General features: G+C 37.0%; 1 protein-coding gene and 1 long non-coding RNA gene across 2 annotated transcripts; both read right to left on the minus strand.

Moving 5' to 3' along the window:
* Window positions 1–806: 806 nt before the first annotated feature.
* On the minus strand, window positions 807–27,201 carry LOC129451216 (transmembrane 4 L6 family member 5). The gene is made up of 4 exons (XM_055214282.2): window positions 26,959–27,201; window positions 12,529–12,594; window positions 4,701–4,822; window positions 807–4,579 (listed from the first exon to the last, which is right to left on the minus strand). The coding sequence occupies exons 1-4, from the start codon at window positions 27,121–27,123 to the stop codon at window positions 4,348–4,350; spliced, it is 585 nt and encodes a 194-aa protein (XP_055070257.1). The 5' UTR covers window positions 27,124–27,201; the 3' UTR covers window positions 807–4,347.
* On the minus strand, window positions 22,236–23,515 carry LOC141353045 (uncharacterized). Its single transcript, XR_012360092.1, has 3 exons — window positions 23,381–23,515; window positions 22,708–22,798; window positions 22,236–22,618 (listed from the first exon to the last, which is right to left on the minus strand). It is a non-coding gene; the product is annotated as an uncharacterized lncRNA (long non-coding RNA).

The raw sequence follows: 27,201 nt of genomic DNA on the forward strand, positions 1-27,201 counted from the left end.
TTGACACAGACTGCTTAAAATCTAAGTGATCTAATATAATGTTACACATCAGATAGTTTTACCCAACAGTTAACCAAACATTTACTTAAGACATAACAGATTATAGATCCTACCTGCGTGAATTCTTATCAAAACAGATATTTGTAAAACTGTAATTTTGTGTAGATGTCTATATATCCGGGTCGCGCACTCGCGCGTCTGTGTGCACGCGCTTCAGATATCAGTCAGTCAGCGTGAGGGGATCGCTTTTGAGTCTTGTCGCTCTTAATAACTCTTTAACATTAATCAGGTACCGAACTTTATCTCTCTTAATGACTGTTTTAACATCAAGCAAGTCCTGCAGTCTATTTTCTAAGTCATGCATAAAAGCGAAACCAAAATGAATTGAGACGCATTTTTGTATTAGATTAAGCATTAGGAGGACGGTAACGTTACACCTCTCAGACGTATAAATAAAGATCATATCAGATGTCCAACGAGCATTTAGAGCATTGGATTTGGTAGACAATTTGCTTAATGTTCTTATTTCTATGAAAACCTTTTACTCATTTAGAGAGAGTCACATTTGTCTGAGTCTCTGTTCATTCAACTATGGGCTGGACCAAGGGTCAAACAGAAATTGCGCGTTGCGTTAATCTCCGTTAATAAAATTAGCGGCGTTAAAATGAATTTGCGTTAACGCGTTATTAACGCGTTAATTTTGACAGCCCTAATATATATATATTATACATTTATACTTATTCTACATATACGCTCCCTTGGGGTGTGCACCACACATACAAACATGACACACACACACAACAAACTCAGGTTTGATTTTATTTTGTATTAATTTGCACTATATATTTAACCTTTGGTAACATGTTAAGATAGCTTCACTTTCTGGCCAACTTTAAGAGGGCAGTGCCTCAGTGCCCCCTATTGACCAACTGCCACTGATAATGACATTATTTGTGTCCCCACCAATGTCAAAATCAAATGCATGACAATATGACTCCGAAAGTATTCAGATAAATTAGTTGTTTACACAAGCACAGCCACAGGTGTAAATATTAATTAAAAAAAGAGAATTTTTTAACTTTATTGGTGGCGGTTGAAAAAGAATTCCTCTTTCCATATGTACAGCGCTTTTAGCGCAATATAAATGTATATTGTTATTCTTATTATATAAGAATACAAACATATTTTTAAAACCTTTTTAACTTAAAAACATATATATAAAGATATGTTTAGCATGTTGTGTGTATTTCCTAATTATAAGCTTTTGGTGAAAATGTGACAACATTACAAATGCATAAAAACGTCATTTATTTAAACAAATTTTTTTTTTTAATAAGCTCAAATATTTGAATATAATGTGCTATTGCTGAAAAATGCCCATCTCTATATAAGTACACAATCATCTTTAAAGTTAAAGACACAAAAAGTTATGTGCAGGTAGCAATAGATAAAACAACTGAGTAGGCCTACAGTTAAATATTCCTCAAGCATTTATTAATCCATAATGATATAATACATTTTTTAAACAAAATATTGCTGTCAGACAGAAACCTCTTATTTGGTCATTTTTATTCAATTTCAGAAGTCATAACTGATCACCTTTTATATGGATTTTGTGAATATTTAACAAATGAAAAGATTCTCAAACTGTCGGTACGACCTCAAGCCCAACCTGGGACATTCTGGGACTAACGTAAAAAAAATCTTTATGCTTAATCCATTAAGACAGTTCAATTAAAATATACATTTACTAGTAAATCTTGCAAACATAAGCGGCCAAAATATAAACACAATGTGTTAAAGTCGCCATGAAACGGAAGTAGCGATTGCCTTATTTTCCCCTTGGTGACGTATATCCGAATGAAACGGCTTTTGAAATTAAATAAGGCAGGGCTGGATTTGAATTTGTCCATTGAGATCTGATTGGATCGTTTGAAGTTGGGTCGTGTTGCTAATTGCTAATCGCTGCGATCTTCTCCCGGACCCCGTCCACCTGCCATACCATATGACCGGAAGTGAATAGAGATCGTTTTGAGGAGGGGAGGAGATTTGCAATTTTGATTAAAGATTATGAGCACACACTAATTTTTTAAAAATAATGAAGCTCACAGATAAGTCATTTGTTAATAATACCACAATATATATATAAAAAATATATATAGTTTTTCATTTCAATTTCATTGCGACTTTAAACTAGACGTGAAGCTTTGCTGCAACATTACGTTGCGCTGCAATTTTACCCAATTGCTTCCAAAAAAACAACATTGTGAAAAGTTGTAAAAATGTTTGGTGTCATCCTGAGGTTCAACATGCACCAAAATGTTTTTCCGAACTCTTAGCCGTTATAAATGTACTTAAATATGTTAGTTATTTTGTCAGAAGTTAAATTACAAAACAGATAAACTGTTCCTGAAATTACGGGGATGACTCACATGAGAAATATCTGGCACACACAATCATCTTAACAGTTATGAAAAGTTATGCGCTGGCAAGAACTTCAAGTGTCGATTTTTAAATGTCTGTATTATCATACAATACTGTAAATATTGCCTAGTACTATTTATAATTTATATTTTATTGTGTATGATTTCTCACAATCATGATGTAATGTGAAGTAAAATAAAAAATCTAATTTTTGAAATGTAAAGTAATAATCTATAAGCATATTATACAATCTTCAAAAAACTTTTGAGTCTTTGAGAAAATCTTGTAAGGCTTCGGTGTGTTGTTCCATGCGAACCTTGTGGATATTCCGTGAAGCGAAACACATTGAGTTACTTTTTAGGGCAGACACACTCAAAGCAAGATTTTATAAGATTCTTTGTGCAGTGTTCGAATTGAGGGGGGTCTGGGGGGGTCCCGGACCTGCTATAAGCCTTGAGGGACCCCCCATAAAGCACAAAAATATAAATTAGGGGGGTCCCCTAGTTTTTATTAAAATTATTATTTCCTTTTTTTAGCCAGGAAAATCACATTGAGATATTTCTATCTCTTCTTCCAGTGAGACCTGGTCAAGACGACGGCACATTGAGTTTCATACAAAAAGAATACAATTGACAACAGCACAATTTACAACAATCACATAATGAAAGATCTAAAACAAGAACGCAAATACAACAAATCAGTTAAAACAATTGCAAGTATCCATTAAAACCTTTTGTAAAAGACGTTTAAAAGTGCTTAGAGTTGGAAGTGCATTTAAATTAAGAGTATTTTGCAATTCATTCCAAGCCCGAGGAGCATAGGAAGAGAAAATTAAAATAATACATGAATTTAAAATTCTCATGTTGCGCTGTCACGGGCTACTGTCCATTATTTGTTCCAATTTCGCAATAAGCTAATTCAAATGATTTCTGTCGGAAATAAATATAAACTCGCATTAAAATACTTTAATGGGAAAGCAGAAGAAATCACACATAAATGATAATAAATTATAGTCTCTTTGATACTAATCGCTCAAATACGCATCATTCAGAAATAACTATTTATAAAAAGTTAACTTTTGCATGTGTTTTTTAAACCTTGCAAATGTTAACATGCAAGCGATTTTAAACACTTTGAGCGCAAGATGTTAAAGTGAGCTGTTGTGTGTGCGCACAGACAATGACACACACACATACTCAAATGATCGCACACTCATAAGCGGACGCACGGAGACGCGCAGGTATGCAAACACAAAATTATCGCGAAATACCACAGTTGGCACTTATTCTCATAAAAACATTCAGTTATGCCTTAAAGTGAGTGCAAGCAGTTCAGAAAGAAGTCAGATCTTTATGTTGGTCTGAAAGTAGCAGTTCTTATCTGCTTGTGTTTCTGTCATTTATATTAATTAAACAACAGAAAAAAAAGGAAAATCACTTATCTTTAAAAAGATTAATTATATTTAATTTATATAATAAAGAAGACAGTGTTAATGTTTATTTGATTCTATTTATGTAACTAAATACTGTTAGATCTTACTTTATTTGTAATTTTGTTCTTTTCTATTTTATATGCTCATAATTTCTTAGTTTCATTACCCCAGCCCCAGTTTTGCTGATATGAAAATTATTCGATCTATGATTTAAAAAACGCAATGTAATCCATTTAACCAATACTTTAAAGTAAAAATGTGTAATTTGAGAGTAGGCATTGAGGTCCACCCTATTTCACCCCTCTTCTGTTGAAAATGTTTGGCCTTGCCAGGGTTTCACACTAATTTGAGGGGTAAAAACATTTAGGGTTTAAGTTAAGGGTAATTTGGGGTTTCTTTGATGAAAACCAGGATAAGATGATTGTTGATCCAGGATTACATCTTACTTTTTCAAATTACAGCGACCCTATAATGAGGGGGGTGGGGCTTAGCTAGGGGACCCCCTGAGAAGCTTTGACATATCTCGAACACTTGAAAGCAGTGGTGATGATTTTCCAAAGGCATCCCAAAAGGCCCTTGAACTGCTTAGCACAAAGGATGATTTGCAGACTGTTGGCCACCAACAGCACTGAGAACAGAACCACATTAAACTTCATCACGATCTTTGAATCAGCCCCAGTGCAGTCTTTCCATATATGACTATGTTTAAGGTAAACTTCACCCCTGAGAGATATAGAGACAACTTTTAGTATCATAGGACAATTTAAGAAATGCAAAAGAGTTTTAAAAATGGCACATATGTCATTTTGTTTTGAAAATTACTGTATATAGGTGTGGTTCTTACTGTTTTTTAAGGTAAGTTGTCCAGTCAATTTCATATCCACAGTAGAGCCCATGGAATAGGCCCAAGAGTGCCACTAAGAAACTATAGAGGGCACCAACAACACCCACTGCTGCCAGAAACATCTAAAACAGAAAATGGGCATCAGATTATTTACTGTTTTGAAACATGTTATTTATTTTTACTCAGTTGAAATGTTCTTTAACCACTAAGCAAGCATTATAAGTATTATGACTATTATTTATTCAAGCTCAATTTCTAAATCACTCAACAATATAACTACTTTGTGTTTGTATTTGAGTGTTTCTGTATTGTGTCTTGTGGTCTCGAATAGGGTTGCCTCCAAACTATAATTCCTGTTATAGTTTTGAGGTTGTTAAAACATGCAAATATTTCAAACCACACATCAGACTCAGAAGTCGACCATTTACAGATTTCCAGTTCCATTCGTGTTTAGTTTCCCCCCTTACTGTCATGGACATCCCCGCGGTACAACTATTGTTCAAGTTCAAGTTCAGTTTATTTGTTAAGAGACCTACCAAAGTGCTGTAGTCAGGCATACAGTAAAGACATAATAGTAGAACATAGAACTTAAAACATGACAACTCAAGTTAAAAGGGAAGATAGCCATGCCTAGTAAATAAAGCAGTAATTTAGTAATAAAACATATATACATAAAAACACTTCAGGATCAGTTAAAAGCATGATTAAAAAGAAAAGTTTTAAGCCTCTTTTTGAATTCTGAGAACTGCAGACCGGCCAACCTATACACAAGTACTAAAAACAAGCAACAGAAAAAATAAAAATATGTCCAATCCCCTGATCTAAAGTTGAAAGAAAAAGTATGTGAACCCTCCGGGCTTACCCGGATCTCCTCATAATGTGTTCTGATCTTCATCTAAGTCACAACAATAGAGAAACACAGTCTGCTTAAACTAATACCGCACAAACATTATACGTTTTCATGTTTTTATTGAACAGAACATGTAAACATTCATAGTGCAGGGTGGAAAAAGTATGTGAACCTTTGGGTTTAATAACTGGTTGATCCTCCTTTGGCAGCAATAACCTCAACCAAATGTTTCCTATAGATGCAGATCAGACCTGCACAACGGTCAGGAGAAAATTTGGACCATTCCTCTTTACAAAAGTGTTTCAGTTCAGCAATATTCTTGGGATGTCTGGTGTGAATCTCTCTTGAGGTCATGCCACAGCATCTCAATCGGGTTAAGGTCAGGACTCTGACTGGGCCACTCCAGAAGGCGTATTTTCTTCTGTTGAAGCCATTCTCTTGTTGATTTACTTCTATGCTTTGGGTCATTGTCCTGTTGCATCGTCCATACTCTGTTAAGCTTCAGTTGGCAGACAGATGGTCTTAAGTTTTCCTGCAAAATGTCTTGATAAACTTTGGAATTCATTTTTCCATCGATGACAGTAATCCATCCAGGGCCTGAGGCAGCAAAGCAGCCCCAAACCATGATGGCCCCTCCACCATATTTCACAGTTGGAATGAGGTTTTGATGTTGGTGTGCGGTGCCTTTTGTTCTCCACACATAGTGTTGTGTGTTCTTTCCAAACAACTACATTTTGGTTTCATCTGTCCATAGAATGTTTTGCCAGTAGTGCTGTGGAACATCCAGGTGCTCTTTTGCAACATCTTGTTTAATGTTTTCCTTATTGTAGATTTGTCAACAAAAATGTTAGCATTTGCCAGAGATTTCTGTAAGTCTTTAGCTGACACTCTAGGATTCTTCTTCACCTCATTGAGCATTCTGCGCTGTGCTCTTGCAGTCATCTTTACAGGACAACCATGCCTAGGGAGTGTAGCAACAGTGCTGAACTTTCTCCATTTGTAGACAATCTGTCTTACCGTGGACACATTGACATCAAGGCTTTTAGATATACTTTTGTAGTCCTTTCCACCTTTATGTAAGTCAACAATTCTTGATCGTAGGTCTTCTGAGAGCTCTTTTGTGCGAGGCATGGTTCACATCAGACAATGCTTCTTTAGAACAGCAAATTCAAAACTGGTGTGTGTTTTTTATTGGACAGGGCAGCTTTAATCAACACATCCAATCTCATCACATTGATTGGACCCCAGGTTGGCTGACTTTAGCCTAGGGTTTCACATACTTTTTCCACCCTGCACTATGAATGTTTACATGTTGCGTTCAATAAAAACATGAAAACGTATAATGCTTGTGCGGTATTAGTTTAAGCAGACTGTGTTTCTCTATTGTTGTGACTTAGATGAAGATCAGAACACATTTTATGACCAATTTATGAAGAAATCCAAGTAAGCCTAAAGGGTTCACATACTTTTTCTTTCAACTGTATATAAATGACTGGATTGCCCATGATGTCATTATTGTGAAGCCACCATGTTTGTATACCCAAGCGTTCTATTGAATCAATAGACGCTATCTGATTTTAATGATAAAACATCACTTTACTAGTCTTCGTTTTTATATCTGAAGTTACCCTGTACATTATTACAACGCAAACGTCCTAAGCATGTACATAGTTATTTACTGAAAGTTGTACATTTTGCTTTTTAATCAATTATTATACATTTATCTTCATTACAGTATCAGATCAGCGGCCGACCGCAGCATATTTAGTATTAATGACAAACGTGCTCATTCTGAAATGGAAATAAATAATCATGCTTTTTACTTTATGTGCATGCAATAATTTGCTGGTTTGGTAATTATGTTATCTAAACGTACAAGTTACCTAAACTTATAATAGAAAAATTATGCTGACCGTGTAGCTGAATGTCAAAAAAAGTTATTTATACCCGTGTCATTAATGCAGCAGACACACTCACCTTAATGTTTTTTTTATAAATGCATTATCCTGCCTGATTAAAACATAAACATTGCAAATAACACCAGAATTAACAATTAATTTACGTACACATATCCTAAAAATTAATATTGTGTAACTGATACGCTGTAAAGCGGTTAAATTTAGATCATGATTTTGAATGGAAGTCAATGACGCCCTCTGCCGGTCGGGTTTACCAAGATGGCTGCTCGAACTCTGCGCTGGCTTCACCTCACGCTGTTACGTTAAGCATTCTATGAACAATCCAGTCATTTATATAGATCAGTGGTCATAGCACTGGGCTCATCCACCAAAAAGAAAGTGGGGAAGATTGACAAGTCGTATGGCCAATCGGTAACAAGAGTCTGCAATCGACGGAATCACATAATCCCACGTGATCTCCTTCCTCCGCCCGCAGTTTCTGGCAATCTTTTTCAATGGATAGTCGAGACGTCTGACCCCCTAAGGTAAACTGGTCAGTATGAAATAATGATTTAACTTAATCCTATGAAGTTGACGGTCTCGCGAGCTCTGTTTCATAACGTGCACTTGACCGCAAGATGCGCCAACGTTACTTCTGATTTGTAAAAACAAACCTTTTCTTGCATATTTGCAAATTATTTTATGAGATTACATTGATAATAGAGGATATCAATACATTTACAACAATTAAAAGCCTGCTATTTGTACTTCTATGACTGAAAAAAGGGCTTTTAAAGGTTTTAATACAAAAAATTAAAGTTTCAATAAAAATGAAAACAAAACAATTATTTAACATTAATCTTAAACTGGGGGTCTTCTCCCTCTGCTTGGTTTTTCAGATTACAAAGTCCCTCATCTAAATAGGGTTTAGACATAGCACAAGCGCAACTGGCTTTTAAAGGGGAAGAGGGCTAGGACTCTCATTGGTTTATTGCACATTACGGGTTTCTGGGTTAAAATGACCCAAATAATGGGTTGTTTTTACCAACTGCTGGGTTAATGTTAATCTACCATGTTGAAATAACCCAGCAGTTGGGTTAAAACCACCCATTATTTGGGTCATTTTAACCCATAAATGTGTTCTGTCCAATAGTTACCCAGCCATGGGTCAAAAACAACCCAACACTTTCCCGAGTGCAGCTTAGATAAAAAAGGCAGTACAAAGATTGGTTGGAAACTAGTTAACACAGTCAGGTCAAGATTAGTTTTTTCAAAGTAGGTGTTATCGTTGCAGTTTTTAAAATATCTGAAATTTTCCCAGAATTCAGGCGTGTATTCACACCAGGAAAGTCCGCTAGTTCACTTGCTTTGGTCCGGACCAAATGTTTTTTGTTTTTTTATTTTTTGGTGCGGTTCGCATTCACACTGCCCTTTTTTCAAGTGAACCAAAATATGTAAACAAAACCACATGTGTATTAAGGTCATTCATTCATTGGACAGAAATTATCACGTGGGGGAAAGCAGGAAGAGTAAAATAATAGAGATAATTCATAATGCAATACTTGTTCTGTTACTGATTTGGTGTTATCAGCAGGTAAACCAAAATACCGACACATATTGAGAAGCACACAATTTAATTTAATCTAAACGATATTATATTATTATATATATTTTGCAAAGACAGCATAGACAGCATGTTCTGACAGTTGCGCTGTGCAGATGATGTATCAGGTATAAAGTTATCAGGCTTTTGCGCCCTACAGATAGAGAGATGCGCTATGCGGCTTTCATTATTCATACAAATATAGCAATTCAGATTGTTCAAACACACTTATTTCAGTCCCTCCAGGATTTCGCGATTTATTTTTGTGATTTTGCGATGCAGTAATTGCGTGGCAGTAATTTTTAGAAATTTGCGCAAAAATTGATATTTTTTCTCTCCAATTACGATACCAATGCGTGTAAAATATTAAATGAGAAGTTCTCAAGTAATTAAATAATAAGTAAACAGTCAGTGATATATTAAGAACAGAGAAACAAAATGAACATATGAAAAATAAATACAACCTCAAGATACAGATACACTGTTTGTTTTTTATTTAACCTAGACAACTGTCATACAGTGGTCTGCCAAGATGATTTAAGGAAAATGTTATTAAAATAATTAACCACGTAGGGCGCATAAATATTTTATAAATGCTTGATAATAATGAGAATATATGAATCAATCCTTATCGCCAACACTGAGAGAGGTGCGTTGCGTAATCTTGTTTTTTATGGTTGTTTCTTGAAAAGTTTGAAAATTACTTACCTAGAGTAATGCACAATAGCCACAAGTCCAAAGCTACATTTTCCCTATAATGTGTGTTTATTTTTTGTTTTATTATTATGCGTGCATGTGACCGGACCATTCAAGTTCAAAGCCTTAAAGGAAAAAGATCGGTCTTCACGCGCTGACAGCATGCACAAGTTTGCTAACGCTGAGATGAGATGGTAGTGGACAGATGCCTTTCTTTTGTGTCCCAATTTTCAACAACTTAATATAAGGACTAAAAACAGTAAATTGAAATGCATTATGACATTGCTTCACCCAGTTTTTGTAATTTATGTGAGACAGCAGATGCGACACGCAGCTCACAAAGACCTTTCACGTATGTATCCTCATGAAAATAATTAATTATACTAGATAACAATTAAAAACGTAAAAAAAAATGTAGTAATGTGCACAGGAGATTTTGATTGACTGTTATTTGTGGGGCGCGGTGTTGCTGGTGATGGGGTGCAGGGTGCTGGAGAAAGATTGAAGTAAAATAAAGCCAGAAATGTTTACCAAGTTGTCTAACTCTGTATCTAAGAATATTAGATAATTTTATAAAAAATATAATAAGACATTTTAAATTACTGATATTATTTTGCCATGAAATAAATAATGCAGGTTGGCAAGACATTTCTTTTGATTTTGCGTTTTGTTCCGCGATTGCGGAAAAAAGTTAAATTACGCGGATTTAGATGCGCTGTTTGTATGCATAATATTCTGCTATTACAATAAAGGTATTCAAAATCATTGCCTTACAGTATATGCACGAAATAAACTGCTTGATAGCGCGTCTCATAATTTTCCATAATGCTTAGTATGTGTTTATTATTATTTTTATTAAAACAGAACAACATTAAATTAGTTAAATTACTCGCTTGAGTCGCTTATATTAAATATAGGAATATACGGAAAACACCTTGATATCGCGTCTCATAATTTTCCATAATGCGTAGTATGTGTTTATTATTATTTTTATTAAAACAGAACAACATTATATTAGTTAAATTACTCGCTTATATTAAACAATAGGAATAGATGGAAACCATTGTACCCGCCTTATAACATAAATAAATCTTAAGATCCTTAGATTTTTCGAAACAAATTATTAGCTTGCATTTCTTAATGAATATAAAACTACAACAATATAAAACATGCACAAACTCACCTAAGTTAAGCAAAGAAATAAAACGTTTATTATTACAATAAAGGTATTCAAAATCATTGCCGTACAGTATATGCACGACATAAACTGCTTGATAGCGCGTCTCCCACTAGCAGAATAACAATAATATAATACATTTGGTGCGAATCGAGGTCGGTACATGTTCACACCTTAAACGAACCGTACCAGAGTTCGTTTGGAACCGGACCGAGACCACCTCTTCAGCTGGGTCTCGGTGCGGTTGTTTGGTCCGCACCAGAGTTCGATTGCTGTATTCACACCTGCCCAAAAGGTCCGCACCAAGGGGGGAAACGAACTTGAGTTCGATTTAATCGAACCAAACAAGGTAGGTGTGAATACACCCTTAGAAATGAAACCAGCTCTGGACCTATAGTGTCAAGTAACTTTGATTACGAGGGTGAATGATATCATTAGAAGAGGAGGAGGGTTATAGTTTGCTGTAATTTCTTTGACAGATTGCAAAGAAACAGGATCAAATGTAGACCAATTGTAAGAGGGAGTGACACAAGGCAGTGGTGCACTATTAAAAACCTGAATCTGAGCTCTCAGATTTATGATTTTAACCTTAAAATATGACCTGAAGTCATCACATAGAGCAGTACAAGGGTTATTAAAGTTATTTACAGGAGGGTTCAGTGCAGTGTTTATAACAGAAAACAGAATTGTTGGTATATGATGGTGTTACTCAATGAGATTTGAAAAGTTTTGGCTTTCTTTACTGTGTTCTGATAGCGTGTTAAATAGTCCTTGAGAATGTCATAAAAAACTTTTTTTTCTTGTCATAAAAAAGAGTTCTTTCCGCCTTCCTGCAGTCTTTCCTCAGGGAGCGTATCGACTGGTTAATCCAGGGCTCAGATTTGGGTTTAGGTTTAAACAATTTGTAGGGTGCGATAAAGTCTAGTATCTCAGTCCAGACAGTATTTAAAGTGAGAAAGTGCTCCTCAGCATCAAGGACAGTCAGATAGGGCTCAATCGCAAGCGTAGTGCATGAGTCTTTACAACACCTGGCGAAATCCTATTTTCACGAGTTCATACTTACAAATAAATTTGATAGATTAAATTAGTAAACGTATTTGGCGTGCTGTCTGGGGAGAGGGCTCTGAGCTTGGAAATGGGCCCAAGCGCAGAGTATCCCCCCGGTTTAGGAATTAACCTGGTGAGTGAGAGGAGACGGGATAGTGGAGGGATTATGAAGACTGCAGAGGATCTTTGGAGGGTTAAACTGTGACTTATGGCTTTGTCTTTGTGCTGATTGTGTAGATATGATGATTACTGATTGTGGACAGCTGGTGGTACTAGAGTATTTGTTGATTACTAATTATAGACAGCTGGAAGTACTTAAGTGGTTTATTTGACGTTCTACTCCCAAACTTTGTTAATAAAACATCATTTCACGAGTTCACACTTACAAATAAGTTTAATAGATTAAATTAATAAACGTATTTGGCGTGCTGTCCGGTGAGAGGGCTCTGAGCTCGGAAATGGGCCCAAACACAGAGTATCTCCCCAAAAAGCAAAATTAACTTATGCCGACAGCAGCCGGGAACTGAAAAGAATATGTTGGTGGGTTTGTAACTCACCCCAAAGGGCTTAGCACAGCACCCTTCGTTTCCAGTCCGGTGAAAATGAACTGCAGGGAGCAAAACCTGCAAACAGAGACATTTTTTGGTTTCACAATTTTGTCATTTCATATATTTATATATTTCTGATTGTTTTTCACACTGGATAAATCATCTTGTACATTCAACCGTCACATTTGTGCAAAGCCCAATTGATGCAACATCTAAGAAATTAATTAGACCTACCCAAGAACCATATCTCTGGGTTTCTCATAGACATAACTTTTGTTTTCTTACTGTCTTTAGATTTTCCATGAAGACAAATAAGTTATCTGTAGTGAACAGCATGCAACGAGGACAATGCACGAGGACAATGAGACAAACAGACCCAGTTCCTGTTGCTGTGAAGATCATCACACCACTGATCCACTGGCTGTCCTTCAACGTGATGACCAGCCGATGCCCGACCAACGACCACCGGCTAAACCAGTTTAATCCGCTTACCCACCTCCTATCCCTACCGTATCTATTTATATATATATATATATATATATATATATATATATATATATATATATATATATATATTAATTCCTCCCAAGGGTTTTTGTCCTTCTAGGAGTTTTTCCCATCGGGTTTTTTTCCTAGGGTTTTTTTTGTCCCAGGGAGAGTCAGCCAACTTTGGCTTAACTCAGCACTTTACTGTATACGTTACATTATTAATATGCTCGCTTGTACGGTTTTAACCGCTATCTCTACTTCTTATATTATCTATTGATTTTCTGTGTTCTCCTCTACATCTTCTCATGTAAGGGCCCAGTCACACCAAAAGCGCTTTAAACGCTTGCAAACGCAAGGCGTGACGCACTGCCTTTTTTAAAAAAGAGCAGTGCGATGCGGCTTTTCATTTTGCTAAGCAACCACAGAGTCAGCTGTCTTGTCAATCAAATATTGAAGCGTGAGCGATCTTTGGCTGTTAACTGTCATATTAGCAGAAACTTTAAAAAGAGGGCGCTTGCTCTGACCTTGTTTGAGGGCGAGAGGTGCACAAACACGCAGGAGAGAGTGAGCGAGTGGAGTCCGGTTCTTCAAAGCAACTGTAAACTTCCCTCACCACAACGTAAGGCCCGCCTGTCCCCTCATTCGATTGGACAATGGAAAGAGGCGAATGACGTCGGGCGCTTCTCCGCTCTCAGCGCTCCTTCAAAAACGCGTGCGCAGCAGGCGGCAAAAAACCGCAAGGCGCTGGGCGCGCATAAACAGCGCGCAAACGCGCCCTGCCCATAGAATATCATTCAAAAAAGGCGCCTGCAACTGCCATAAACGCTTTTGGTGTGAATGGCCCCTAATGCTGCTTTGCAACAATTAACACTTGTGAAAAGCGCTATATAAATAAAATTGAATTGAATTGAATTGAACTTACAACCCCAAATCAGAAAAAGTTTGGACACTGGAGAAATTGTGAGTAAAAAAGGAATGGGATAATTTACAAATTTCACAAACTTTTTATTCATACTAGAATATAGATAACATATCAGTGAGACATTTTAAAATGTCCTGCCAAATATTGGCTCATTTTGGATTTCATGACAGCACACATTCATGGAGGACACCGAGGTCATGTCCTCTGTAGTTTTTCTTGAAGTTTCGTTTCATTTTGATGTGAAAATAGCCGACGAAACAATTATCCTTGCATATACATACCATCACGTGCAGTGATGGTATATAAACGTCGTTACTAACGGTGTTATTTGTTTCAGTAACGAGTAATCAAATAAATTTCCGCCGTTACTGTTACTGACATTAAAATACTGCGCGTTAATCTCACTGAAGCGAGAAGACGACTATCAGACAGGCAATGTTTTTCTCTTCAACTGAAGATGATTGGCCTGTGTATGTTAGAGGGGCTGGGACAACCACATAACCAACGATGACTGGCTGAATTTCCCTCGTTAGCCAACCAGAAGCAGGCTTAGTGCATACACTGCATAACATGCACAGTCCGAGCAATGCCGTGTTGCCAACTTGATGATAACAACTTTGTCCCTAGATTTAGCAATTTTTAAACCCCTTTAGCGACTTAAAAAAAGCAAAAAAGGACAAATCTAGCGATCTTTTCTGTCGTGGTTGGAGACTGACGCGAAAGCATGTATCATTGTCTCCAATCAATGAGCAGTGGGTGCTGCTGCTAGACACTCACAGGCAGCCCGGTCCTCCTCACGTGCAGTCCTAGGCAAAGGGTGACTTACACTTCAGATGATGAAATGTAACCATTGATTTATTTTGGATGCTTTTTAGTCACCAACAAAATTCTCACAAACACAGTAACATTTGTGCTATATCGTAGTTTGGACATGTTTATTATTATTTTGTAATATGGAAAAATATAAATAATTAAGATTATTCGGCGCGCATAAACAGTGTGCATAACAATTGATATATGTTTACATCAAATTTCTAAAGAGAGAAGTAATATTTATTCCATTTTTAGTCCAAACACGGCGATATTAGCCACTGATGTTGTTTTACTGACATTTCCAATAGTCTGTTCATCAGGGGCGGAGTGAGGGGGTGGCTTATGGGGCTCAAGCCCCAAATGTTTTGTCAAAAGCCCCGAATCTTTTCAGATCTGTAAAATGAATTCATCCAGGACGCTAGGTGGCGGCACTCAGCTTTGACTCTCCGGTCACCCACTCCAGTGAAAATGAATGAGAGATGCGTGTTGAAGGCAAATAAATATGCTGAATCTCCCCACAGTAAATGCATTTTCAAAGTGTCTTTATTATTATCGTGCCTTCGTTATTACTGTAAGTGTATATTTATAGTTATGTGATGTAAATACTGTTAAATAGCGTCAACTGATATATTATCTGCATGGCTAACGTCTAACTTACTGTTGTGCTCTGGTCTAGTCTGCCTCATTGGTCATTGGTAACGTTGTATTTAAAGGACATTTAATAACAGTGAATTTAAACTTGCTCATTTTTGCATATATCATTTTTTATAGATGGATATACGATTTATATTTTTAAAGACGTCAGAAGTAAGAAGGTGAGAAAGTATATAGTTAGTTAGGTAGCTTATGTTTTGTCCATATGCATTTCACTGAAATTCGCAATGATTTTACCTCAGAAATACAGTGATAGACAGTTATAAAATGTGAATCCCCAATCTCTTACATTAAAATATCCTTATGTGTGATAACTGTCAGTGCAAAGAGGAAGAGAGGAGGGTGGAGAGAGAGAGATCACAGACAGAGAGAGAGAGAGAGAGAGAGAGAGAGAGAGAGAGAGAGAGAGAGAACTTCCATAAGTAGGTGAGAAATTGTTCGGTCAATGAAGTCAAAAATTTGTATTCTTATAGTTACTGGATTAGCCTTCAGCAAACATGTTTGCCTATTTTTGGATAAGAGAAGTAAAAGTATCATTGTCAAAATTTGTTATGTTGCAGTTTCAAAATGACAATACCAGTGTTGGGTAAGTTACTCAAAAAAGTAATTAATTACTAGTTACTAATTACATCTTCAATCATGTAATTAAATTACTTTACAAATGACTCTCACCCCAAAATTATTTAATTATTACTAATTACTTTCTAAATCATATTTAGTATGATACAAGGATAGGCTTGAAATGGCTCGAAGACACAATATATAAAAGTACATTGATTATTCTGGTCCCACTTTAGGGTTCATTTCTCTCTATTAACTAACTATTAACTACTTGTGCTTCAATATACTCCAACTACTGCTCATTAATACTAAAGAAGTTGTTTATTTTAAGTATTTGTAGAAATAGGGAGGGTTAAGGATGTAGAATAAGGTTTTGCAGAATCAGGCATGAACTAAAACTAAAACCATGTTAAATCCACTATTTATTCTAGTATACATAATTGTTTTACAGTCCATACACAGTATTTAGTTATATAATTACTAAGTAATTAGTTACTGTAATTTAATTACTTGAAAAAGTAATGTAAGGGATTACTTTTATTTTTCTCGATTACAAGAAAAATAAGAGTAATCCCGTACATTACTTTTTCAAGTAATTAAATTACAGTAACTAATTACTTAGTAACTAGTTACACCCAACACTGAACAATATAGAGAACACTTAGATTAAAAAATAGTTTATAAAGCTGCCGTAAATGGAGAAAAAATATCAACAGGGGACCAAGCTTTGAAACCCCTAGATTTGGGCTAAGCCCCCAATGTCTACAATGTCTGGCTCCGCCCCTGCTGTTCATTAATACGTGAAGCCTGAGGGCGCCATCGTGCAGAGACAGTCCAGATTTTAAAAATGAACCAGAGGTTGTGTCAGTGTCATCATTTACCGAAGTTAGGGCATTTCACAGACATTTTGAGGGGCAGTGGCCCAAACCAAAAAGGGGGCACTGTCTGGGGGAGGGCACAATTTATATGGTTTTAACAATATGACGTGTTATAGATTAGTATCAGAAAAAGAGAAGTGATTATAATGGAAAATATACTTAATAACAAGAATTAAAGTGTGACAAAACTGCTTAATATTCTATATGATTTATGTGCTGAAGCTGAATCCATGTTTACAATTTTGAAGAGCTTTTGCAGCCTTCCTTTGCAGTCTTTTTTTTTGTGTGAAAACATTGTTTTTAATTTTTTTTTTGTCTACAAAGTGTGCCAACAACAGCAAATTTGATGTTATTTATATTAGATCTCTCATTTATTAGACAAGCACTGTAATTCTAAGAATGTTTACTTGCTAAGTTGTTAGCACTTTTAGAAGACCAAAAGCAAATCATTACCCACAGAAATACAAAAAACATATGAAAGCCAAGAGAGGTCATCCATATTTTTATTTTTGCTGCTTGTTTTCTCATGATCTCGAGATAACAAAAGGTGTTTTCTTGTTATCCTGACATGATAATCCAAATGCCATTATGTAATTTCCTGTCCATAATATTTGTTTATTTTGAAGGGGACTGCTGATGCATATATGAGTTGGGTAGCTCATTGTCGATAAACTTAATAAATAAAGTTGGATGTTTGATGTTCGTGAATTTAGGGACCATCTCTAAAGTAATAATGTACACGTTTCTATTTTCAATAGTATTTAAAACCACAAACACTTTATAGTTGGTTTTGTGACTGTTTGTTGACTTTAAGTAATTCCATTTTAATGCTGTTTAAAGTAGAAACGTATATGGAGTTACTTCATAGACGGTCCCTAAATTCACCGCGCTATCAAATGGTCAATTACTGGCAAATCTGTTTCATCTTGAGCGAATCCTTGATCAAAGTAAAATCTCATTTGTTCATTCATGCTAATTTAGCTAAATATGCTTTTGCTGTCTAAAAATTATGTTCTTTTTAATACATGTAAGCTTTAATCACATCAAAAGAATACAACTGTTGTTATCTCGAGATAAGGAGAAAATTAAGTCGTGATCACGAGAAAACAACCAAGCAAAAATAAATATGGTACACAACCTTTCTCGGCTTCTAACTACCAAATAACTAATTGACCAGCTTAACTCTTTCCCCGCCATTGACGAGATATCTCGTCAATCAAGAGAAAACGTTTCCCCGCCAATGGCGAGTATTTCCGTCTTTCTGCAATACCGCTATTTTTAAAACCGGAAGTATTGCCCTATGGCAAGCTGCTGCATGTCCGTGTCTGTTTTAAAGATCGCTCTGAATGGGATCTCTATGAAAAGTCTGTCACAAAAATTGAATTTTCTCTGCTTTTTGCTCAAAATGTGGTGTTTTTGCAGAAACCTACCCATATTCAAAAGCTGATTACAAAAGAACTACTCAAGGTTTTTTATCATATAAAATAAATCTGTGGGGTAGCATTTAAAAAACTTTTCAAAATAAATGCAATATTTGCATTTTTTAAGCAAAACATTCAATTAGGCTACTTACAGGTGAAGCAGCTCTTTACCTCTTGTAACGTCTTATAATCGGTCCTCATTTATGTCCTAGTGATTCAATAATAATCTTTTACATTTTAATCCTTTAATTTTTCATATTTAAAAACAGTTGTGTGTTGCTGCGCATCCATTTGTGTGATAAACAAACACGCATTGTCATCCCATTTGTAGGCACATATTGCGCTCATTAAATAACAAAACAATATTTCGCCATTGACTTTAGTCCAGGTTTTAGTGGGTCAATGGCTTAATATATTTTGGTTGCCTCAAAATAGCAACACGCCAACAATGCGCCTGAAAATATAGAAATAAAACAGTGACATTGGATTTTGAATTCTAATTCTTAGCACTGAATTTTTTTACATCAAATTTTTAACACTGAATTTTATTTTGCATCTAAACCAGGCTTTGAATTTTAAAAGCCATCGAATTTCTAGCACTGTTTTTTTGCCTATGACATTTTTTCAATGTTTAAAAAAAACAGTGTAAAAAAAATTCAATGTCTAAAAAAATTCAATGAAAAAAATTCAATGTCTCAAAAGATTCAGTGTAAAAACATTAAATGTTTCAAAAGATTTGGTGTAAAAAATTCAATGTCTCAAAAAATTAAGTGCAAAATATTCAGAGTCAACATCCGGGGATAGCAAGGAGAAGCAATCAATCCCTGTATCAAATCATTCAACATCCAGCCAATCATTTATGCTCCATTGGTCATGTGACACCGAAACGGGAAGTCGGTGAAGTTCAGGCAAAGGGTTTATTTGCATTAACATATACACATTTTTCACATCTGGCAGATCGTATCATCGGTATATCAGGACACAGCGCAATTACATTTATCAACATCAAAGTGGCTTCTGTATTTGGATGTGTCATCGATCCCGTGCGGGGAGATGCGCTGGATGAATATCTGTCAATCACAAATGGCTACAACTGGCTTTAACCATATGATTTAGGGTTGGCGCAGTAACCGCACTCCCGTATTGTACAGTTCTATCTGAGAAGCAAACAGCAGAGAATAACTAGCAACCCCAACAACCGTGATTCACATTTTAAGCTTTAAAGGTTTTATCTTTGTTTATCTGCAGCGTCTGCACCGCGGACTTTACCTGAACTTGACTTTCACCCACATGCTTTTAACAAACAACAAAATCCATGTGAAACACATCCTGACTCCACTGTTTTAGTCTTAATAACGGGCTTTTGGCTCTGTCTGAACTTATACGTTTTTGTTTTATAGCCTACTTTGTTCACTCACATACTTCGATATCAACCATAAACTAATGTTTCCTGAAAAGTTTAATATGATTTAAATAAAAGAGCTAACAATTTCCTAAATTTCCTGTTCATGTCTCCCTCTAGTCTAGTGCGTAAGAAGTAATGTAATTTACAAACACATTTAGGTATAAGTAACTTACTTTCCATAACCAACACTGAACAAATGTATTTGGTTAATGTTATTATGGTTTGTACGTGTTTAACCTAAAATATGTTAAATGAGATAGAAACTGCCGACTGACCAGCGCAACATTCACGTAATGACCCTCACGTAAATTCTGCTACTAAATATTAAATCTCTACATGAATAGTTGGAACATATTAAACATATGCCTGAATAACTTAATAAAAAAAACAATCAGGAGTGTTAAAGCAACACTATGTAGTTTCCATGTAAAAATGACTTACAGCTCCCCCATGTGGTTGAAAAGCGCCACAGTGCCTGGTATCAGACACTATTCTGCAGGCAGGGGGAGGGGCGGGGCTGTGTTTTCTACCCTCCACCGCCACTTTCAGAGTGTGCTTGTAGCAGCTAGGAGGCTGCTCAGGTTGCAGCAACAGTACAATTTGTCCAGTTAAAAGTTGTTCTATCACTGAAATAATTTTTGAGACATTATTTAAAGTAGTGATGCACCGATGTATCGGCCGCCGATATTTATCGGCCGATTTTTGATGAATTTAAAACCATCGGCATATCGACAATAGCCAAAGAAAGGCCGATACCGATTGTTTATTAATTAACTGCATAAAGTAATCTATTACATGTACAAAACGAGTAAATGTTGTTAATGCTGAATAGCAAAAACCACCTTTGAAGGTTGTCATGCTGTCTTATTATATTTGTTTTAGCTTAATTTGTGCCTCTCTTATTATGTTGGTCAGTTGAATGTTAATTAGATCCAATCCATGTTCAGTAAAAATAATTTGATGCAGTAGATTTAAACAGAGAGAACCCAAACGCAGACACTGTAAAATAAACTGAAGGTTTATTTAAATAAACAACACAAAAACCCACGAGGGGGTAAAACAAGTAATGAATAACACTGTGGATAACAAAACCAGGAAACAATACTAAATACACAAATAACACAGACTCTGATGATACGATTCAGGATACACGAAAGACATGAATTAACACACTGAATCTAGACGAACGAATGAGCACAAGACAGAGAACGAGAGGGCATTATAAAGACACAACCCAAATGGGGAACAGGTGCACATGATTACATAATCAGGACGAGAGCACATAAGGGAGTAGAAAACACAGTACTGCCATGATCTTGCCCTATGAAATCAGACCTGAATCTAACACAAAGGTCTGGCAAGACCATGACAGCAACAAGACACTGGGAACACGTGGAAGCCACACACACAATATGACTCCACGTGTCCCCACACAGAACATAGTACTGTCATGGTCTTGCCAAATGAACTCAGACCTGAATCTAGCACAAAGGTCTGGCAAGACCATGACATTCTTAATTTCAGAAAGAAAGAAATTCCAAAACATTTTCCCACAATCTTTTTAACACTTTAGGGTCAGTAAAATGTTCTATGATTTGTTGTTAATAATCTGTTCAATGATTGGTTAAAGCCTACACGACTGCCGCTCACAAAAAGATAAAGGGCGTATTCCAATAGAATATTATTATCCATATGCCCTATTCCCTTTGAAGATCAGAACACTTGATGTATAAACTCTAGAGAAAGTTGCACAATTGTCTCATAGTGTGGTCAATTCAAATAGACTTGGCGAATAGAGCAATACGCACATCAGTTTCTCTTTATTTGAATAGACTGTGTGACATCCCCTTCCTGAAGTGCCCTTCAAGGGCGCTAAAACACCATTTGGAATTCACCCCGCTTTCAGCATGAATTTGACTGCTGCGTCCCATGTCAAAGGCCAATAAAACAGCTGGATTACTAATAAAAACACCAGTAAATTAATAGGTTTCAGCAATTCTTCTGGAGAAATGTTACCATAGCGTTCTCTGGCAAAATAAGCTGCCTTCAAAGCAAGTGTAATTGCGGATTCACGCGCTTCTGATCTCATTTTCCAAATTGTTCTTTAAAGTCATAATGTAAAAATAACACGGAGACTTCATTCTTGCATAGATGTGTCGTATTTGTATTATTAGGGAAATGCAGGTAAAGATTTTTTCACCTTCTGAACTAAACAAAACGCATATTTTATAGGAAATAGCCTATATTTGGCAAAGACGTTCATCTGTACAAGATTACTTTTGCTTTTAAAGTCAGATTATTAAATATTTCCATTTCTAAGTTTTTTAAATGTTTCTTTATTATTATTATTATTATGAACGAAAAACTTAAAACCAATAAAATAGTACAATGACAAACTCGCTAAACAGCTTGTTTATTAATAAAACAAATTCGACGGATGGTATATGTGTTCTAACACAAATAAATGAAAGACATAATTTTCCATTACTACGAATGCTTAGTATTTGTTTATTATTATTTTTTATTAAAACAGAACAACAACAAAGTACTAAAATGACTCGCTTATATTAAGGAGAAGGTTTAACAAAAACAAATAATTGGAAACATTTGACCTGCCTTATTACATAAATGTCACAGGAGTGACGATCTTTTGGGCGGAACCAAAAGTTGGGAAAGTTTGGTTCCGCCCGGACCGGTAAGAGAAAACACCGGACATCCGGTAGCATCGCGAGGGCTGTAATCAGCCAAACTACGTGCAGCTGTGAGTTGTTAAGAGGATCGCCGGGTGATTGGACGAAGGCAACACCCAGGAGAGTATTTAAGAACAGTTTAAACCACAGTTTGGGTCGATGTTATCACCGTTGTTGGTGTGTGCCGTAGCGCTGAGTTGGGCTCACCTGGTACGCCATTCGGATCGTTGGACTTGCTCTCTCTCTCTTTTTGCATCGTTGGATTTCTGTTGATGGAGATATCGAAGACCTTATGGGTTGGAGAGTAAACGGATACTGATCTTGGATGAGAGAAACAAAGGAAGAAGGAACGTACCATCGTGAGTATCCATGTGTGGAAAAGTGGTGTTGACAACTGGAGAACCGTTTCATCTATGTAGCTGGAGTTATCGTAGAAAGAAGTCAACCTAGGGAAGCGTGGGACGAAGAAAGCACCATAGTCGTGAGTAACAGAATCCATTCATTGGAAGTGAATTGCATGTACTTGACCTGGATATCTTTTGAGTGTTTCCCAGCGAGAGCGGGTGGCCCTGCCCCTGATTCAGCGCGGTGGGTGAGCCAAGGGATCTTTGTGTGAAGCAGCTACAGTGACGAAAACAACCACTAGGCCGTGTTACCAACTCCACATTCTCGTCCAGAGCGAGGTGAAGGAAGACGGGCGTCTATTGTGTGCACTGAGCGTGGTGGGTGAGTCTTGGATGTAGAAATTTCACTTTGAAGTGGTGCTGTGTGTATTGCAGTGAGATTGCTGTGTCTTGTCAGACGTACCCCGCCTCCAGTCACTCGCCCCGGGCGCTGAAGAGGAAAGCGGTCCTAGAATAACCCTGTGTATGATTATACTGTGAGTGTGTTTCAGCCTCGAAAATCACGGAAGTGGCCTCCTGAAGTATTTTCGCAGCCAAACGCTTGGCGGACTTGTGTTAGGAGTGGCGGTGAAGAACTGTACGATTGGCGGTGTGTGAGTATTACAAATCTCATTGCTACCTTACCTGTGTGCTTTCATCATCGCAGAGCTAGAGGCGAGGGAGATCCGCTGCCCCGAGGTCTCTACGAAGGGGCGCCCCGGTCCGGTTTTCGATTGCCAACGGGCATCGAGGAAAGGGCAGCGCTCGACCCGGTGTGACGGCGTGACATCCTCGCCCCTCTGTTGGACCAACGAGCTCGCCGAGAGGGTTTGGTCCCCGGCGCCATCTTGGAACCGCTGTCCAGTCGACGCATTGCGCATACCAGCTATCGTAAGTCCGCCACCCTGTAAAGTATAGCGTAACCTGTTAAGTCTGTTGATCAACAGGGAAGAGGAGTGTGCTGAGAGAGTTGTGAAGAGAAACCACACCTACCTAGAAACTGTAGTCAGCAAAGAGGTGAGAGAACCAATCGAAAACGAGTCACTGTGTCCCTGTGCCTCAGCTGCCGTCTGTGGGAAGAGAGAGAGCTAGCGTGAACGCTAAGACACCGAGCTGCGAAGAGAAGCCACACCTACCTTGAAGCTGTAGTCAGCGAAGCGGTGAGAGAACTAAGTGAGAACGATTCACTGTGCCTTTGTGTCCCAGCTGTCGTCTGTGGAGGAGGAGAGAGAACAAGCGTGAGCTCTAAGGAGGCCAGCTGTGAAGAAGAACCACACCTACCTAGAAGCTGTAGTCAGCGAAGAGGTGAGAGAACTAATTGAGAACGATTCACTGTGCCTTTGTGTCCCAGCTGTCGTCTGTGGAGGAGAGAGAACAAGCGTGAGCTCTAAGGAGGCCAGCTGTGAAGAAGAACCATACGTACCAGAAGCTGTAGTCAGCGACGAGGTGAGAGAACAAATTGGAGATCGATTCACTGTGCTCTTGTGTCCCAGCTGTCGTCTGTGGAGGAAGAGAGAGAACAAGCGTGAGCTCTAAGGAGACCAGTTGTGAAGGAGAACCATACGTACCAGAAGCTGTAGTCAGCGACGAGGTGAGAGAACAGGAAGGGAGCGTGAGTCGACAACCAAGGAGCTGTGTGGAAAGACGGCGAAGCGCCGTGAGCTACACGCAGGTACACGGACAGGAAAAAGTCCACGCCAACACTCATTGTGATTTTATTCTGCCTCCAGGAAGGAAGAGGAGCGCGCCACGGGCAGAGGGAAACAGAGGCGGGAGCCCTTTCCCCGACGCAAACCCCCCCCCCCTGGAGGACAGATCCTGACTTTATTTTTAATTCCCCTTTCCCCAAGTCCCCATATATTTTAACTATTTAAATAAATAAAGAATATTTTATACTTACCTGTACTCGTTGTTGTCTGGTCATTGGGTTGGTTTTGGGGACCTCCTTGAGGTGGAAGTTTAGAAGGGGCGTGGCTTAACCATTAGCGGCCAGCCCCTGGCTTGTGACATAAATACATCTAAAGATCCTTAGATTTATTTTAAAAAAAGCAAACCAATCATTTGTTTAATCAATATAAAACTACAACAATATAAACCATGGACAAACTCGCAAAAGTTAGATAAAGAAATGCAATTTAAATCCTGTGTATTCTATAAATTCATATTTGTGGAGCAAATAAATCGATATACAAAAGCATTTTAACACTGCTTGTATTTTTAAGTTATTCGGATATGTTTATTATGTTCCAACCTGTAGAGATTTAATATTTAGTAGCAGAATTTAATGGATCGTTTCAATGTTTGAGTTTGGAAACTACATAGTGTTGCTTTAACACTCCTGATTGTTTTTTTTATTAAGTCATATCAGGCATATGTTTAATATGTTCCAACTATTCATGTAGAGATTTAATATTTTACGTGAGGGTCATTACGTGAATGTTGCGCTGGTCAGTCTGCAGTTTCTATCTCATTTAACACATTTTAGGTTAAACACGTACAAACCATAATAACGTTGACCAAATACATTTGTTCAGTGTTGGTTTTATGCAAAGTTACTTATACCTAAATGTGTTTGTAAATTACATTACTTCTTACGCACTAGACTAGAGGGAGACAGGAACAGGAAATTTAGGAAATTGTTAGCTCTTTTATTTAAATTATATTACTTTTCAGGAAACATTAGTTTATGGTTGATATCGAAGTATGTGAGTGAACAAAGTAGGCTATAAAACAAAAATGTATAAGTTCAGACAGAGCCAAAAGCCCGTTATTAAGACTAAAACAGTGGAGTCAGGATGTGTTTCACATGGATTTTGTTGTTTATAAAAAGCATGTGGGTGAAAGTCAAGTTCAGGTAAAGTCAGCGGTGTGGACGCTGCAGATAAACAAAGATAAAACCTTTAAAGCTTAAAATATAAAGCTTAAAATGTGAATCACGGTTATTGGGGTTGCTAGTTTTTCTCTGATGTTTGCTTCTCAGTAGAACTGTACAATACGGCAGTGCGGTTACAGCGACAACCCTAAATCATATGGTTAAAGCCAGTTGTAGCCATTTGTGATTGGCAGCTATTCATTCATACTTCTGTATTTTCAGGCGCATTGTTGGCGTGTTGCTATTTTGAGGCAACCAAAATATATTACGCCATTGACCCACTAAAACCTGGGGCCCGTACCATGAAAATGGTTAAACAAACTCATGGTTACAGGATTAGTTTCAGGTTGACAAAACCAAGCCAATGTGCAGGCCTTGTTGGTAAAAGCTATTTTCATGGTACCCAAAACCCAGGATTTGCACAAACTAATCCTAAACAAAGCTGGCTAACCAACTAAACCAGCTTCATGGTATAGGCCCCTGGACTAAATATTGTTTTTGTTATTTAACGCGCGCAATATGCGCTTACAAACGGGATGACAATGCACTTGCTTATCACACACACTGATGCGCAGCATTACACAACTGTTTTTAAATATGAAAAATTAAAGGATTAAAATGTAAAAGATTATTATTGAATCGCTAGGACATAAATGAGGACCGATTATAAGACGTTAGAAGAGGTAAAGAGCTGCTTCACCTGTAAATAGCCTAATTGAATGTTTTTCTTAAAAAATGCAAATATTGCATTTATTTTGAAAAGTTTTTTTAAATGCTACCCCACAGATTTATTGTATATGATGATTTTGTACCTGTTGTACCACTGAATCTTTTGAGACATTGAATTTTTTTACACTGAATTTTTTGAGACATTGAAAAAAAAATTTCACAGAATTTTTTTAAAACATTGAAAAAATGTCATAGGAAAAAAATAGAAATTCGAAGGCTTTTAAAATTCAAAGTATGATTTAGATGCAAAATAAAATTCAGTGCTAAGAATTAGAATTCAAAATCCAACGGCACATATTTACTTCCATACTAGAACACACTTCATTTTTATAATGTGCCCCAGCCCCAAAATGGCTCCGAAAATTTTCCCGCAACTGTATTTTCAAAATAGCCGAGTTGTGCGCAAAAACCACAAACCTGGCAACACTGAATGCAATGTACCATAGAACAGTAAATAAAATCATTTAATTTTCAACTTTTTTTAAGCCAAAACTTAAAGTAGGTAAAATTGACTTGCAAAACCAAGTTGTTTTAACTTAGTGCTGCATTTTTACAGTGAAAATATTTACAAAGGATTTTTACATTTACTATTTATATCCTAATTCATTTTCTAAAAACTCACCAGTACACCTCCTCCAAGCAGTCCTCCCATGAGATATACCTCCCATGTAATTTGTCCATTTTGCACGTATTTAACATCCCAACATGGAAAAAACAGTATTATATTACAGATTACGGAGATGAGCACTAATGGGTACAAAAGCAGTGAACACTTTTCCATACACATATTGCGAGTTGTGTTTTTCTCCTGTAGAAGATAAAAAATGTCTGTCACAGATCCCCCAAAAACGTCTTTCTTTCAGAG

Source organism: Misgurnus anguillicaudatus, chromosome 21, assembly GCF_027580225.2.
Source record: "Misgurnus anguillicaudatus chromosome 21, ASM2758022v2, whole genome shotgun sequence".
Lineage (NCBI taxonomy): Eukaryota > Metazoa > Chordata > Actinopteri > Cypriniformes > Cobitidae > Misgurnus > Misgurnus anguillicaudatus.

Bases quoted from the DNA above. Each gene is read 5' to 3' on its own strand.
- LOC129451216 (XM_055214282.2), bottom strand. From the start codon at position 27,123: ATGTGTATGGAAAAGTGTTCACTGCTTTTGTACCCATTAGTGCTCATC. The intron at 12,595-26,958 runs GTGAGTTTTTAG...CTCTGTTTGCAG, and splicing joins TGCTTGGAGGAGGTGTACTG to GTTTTGCTCCCTGCAGTTCA. The intron at 4,580-4,700 runs GTAAGAACCACA...TATATCTCTCAG, and splicing joins ACAACTTACCTTAAAAAACA to GGGTGAAGTTTACCTTAAAC.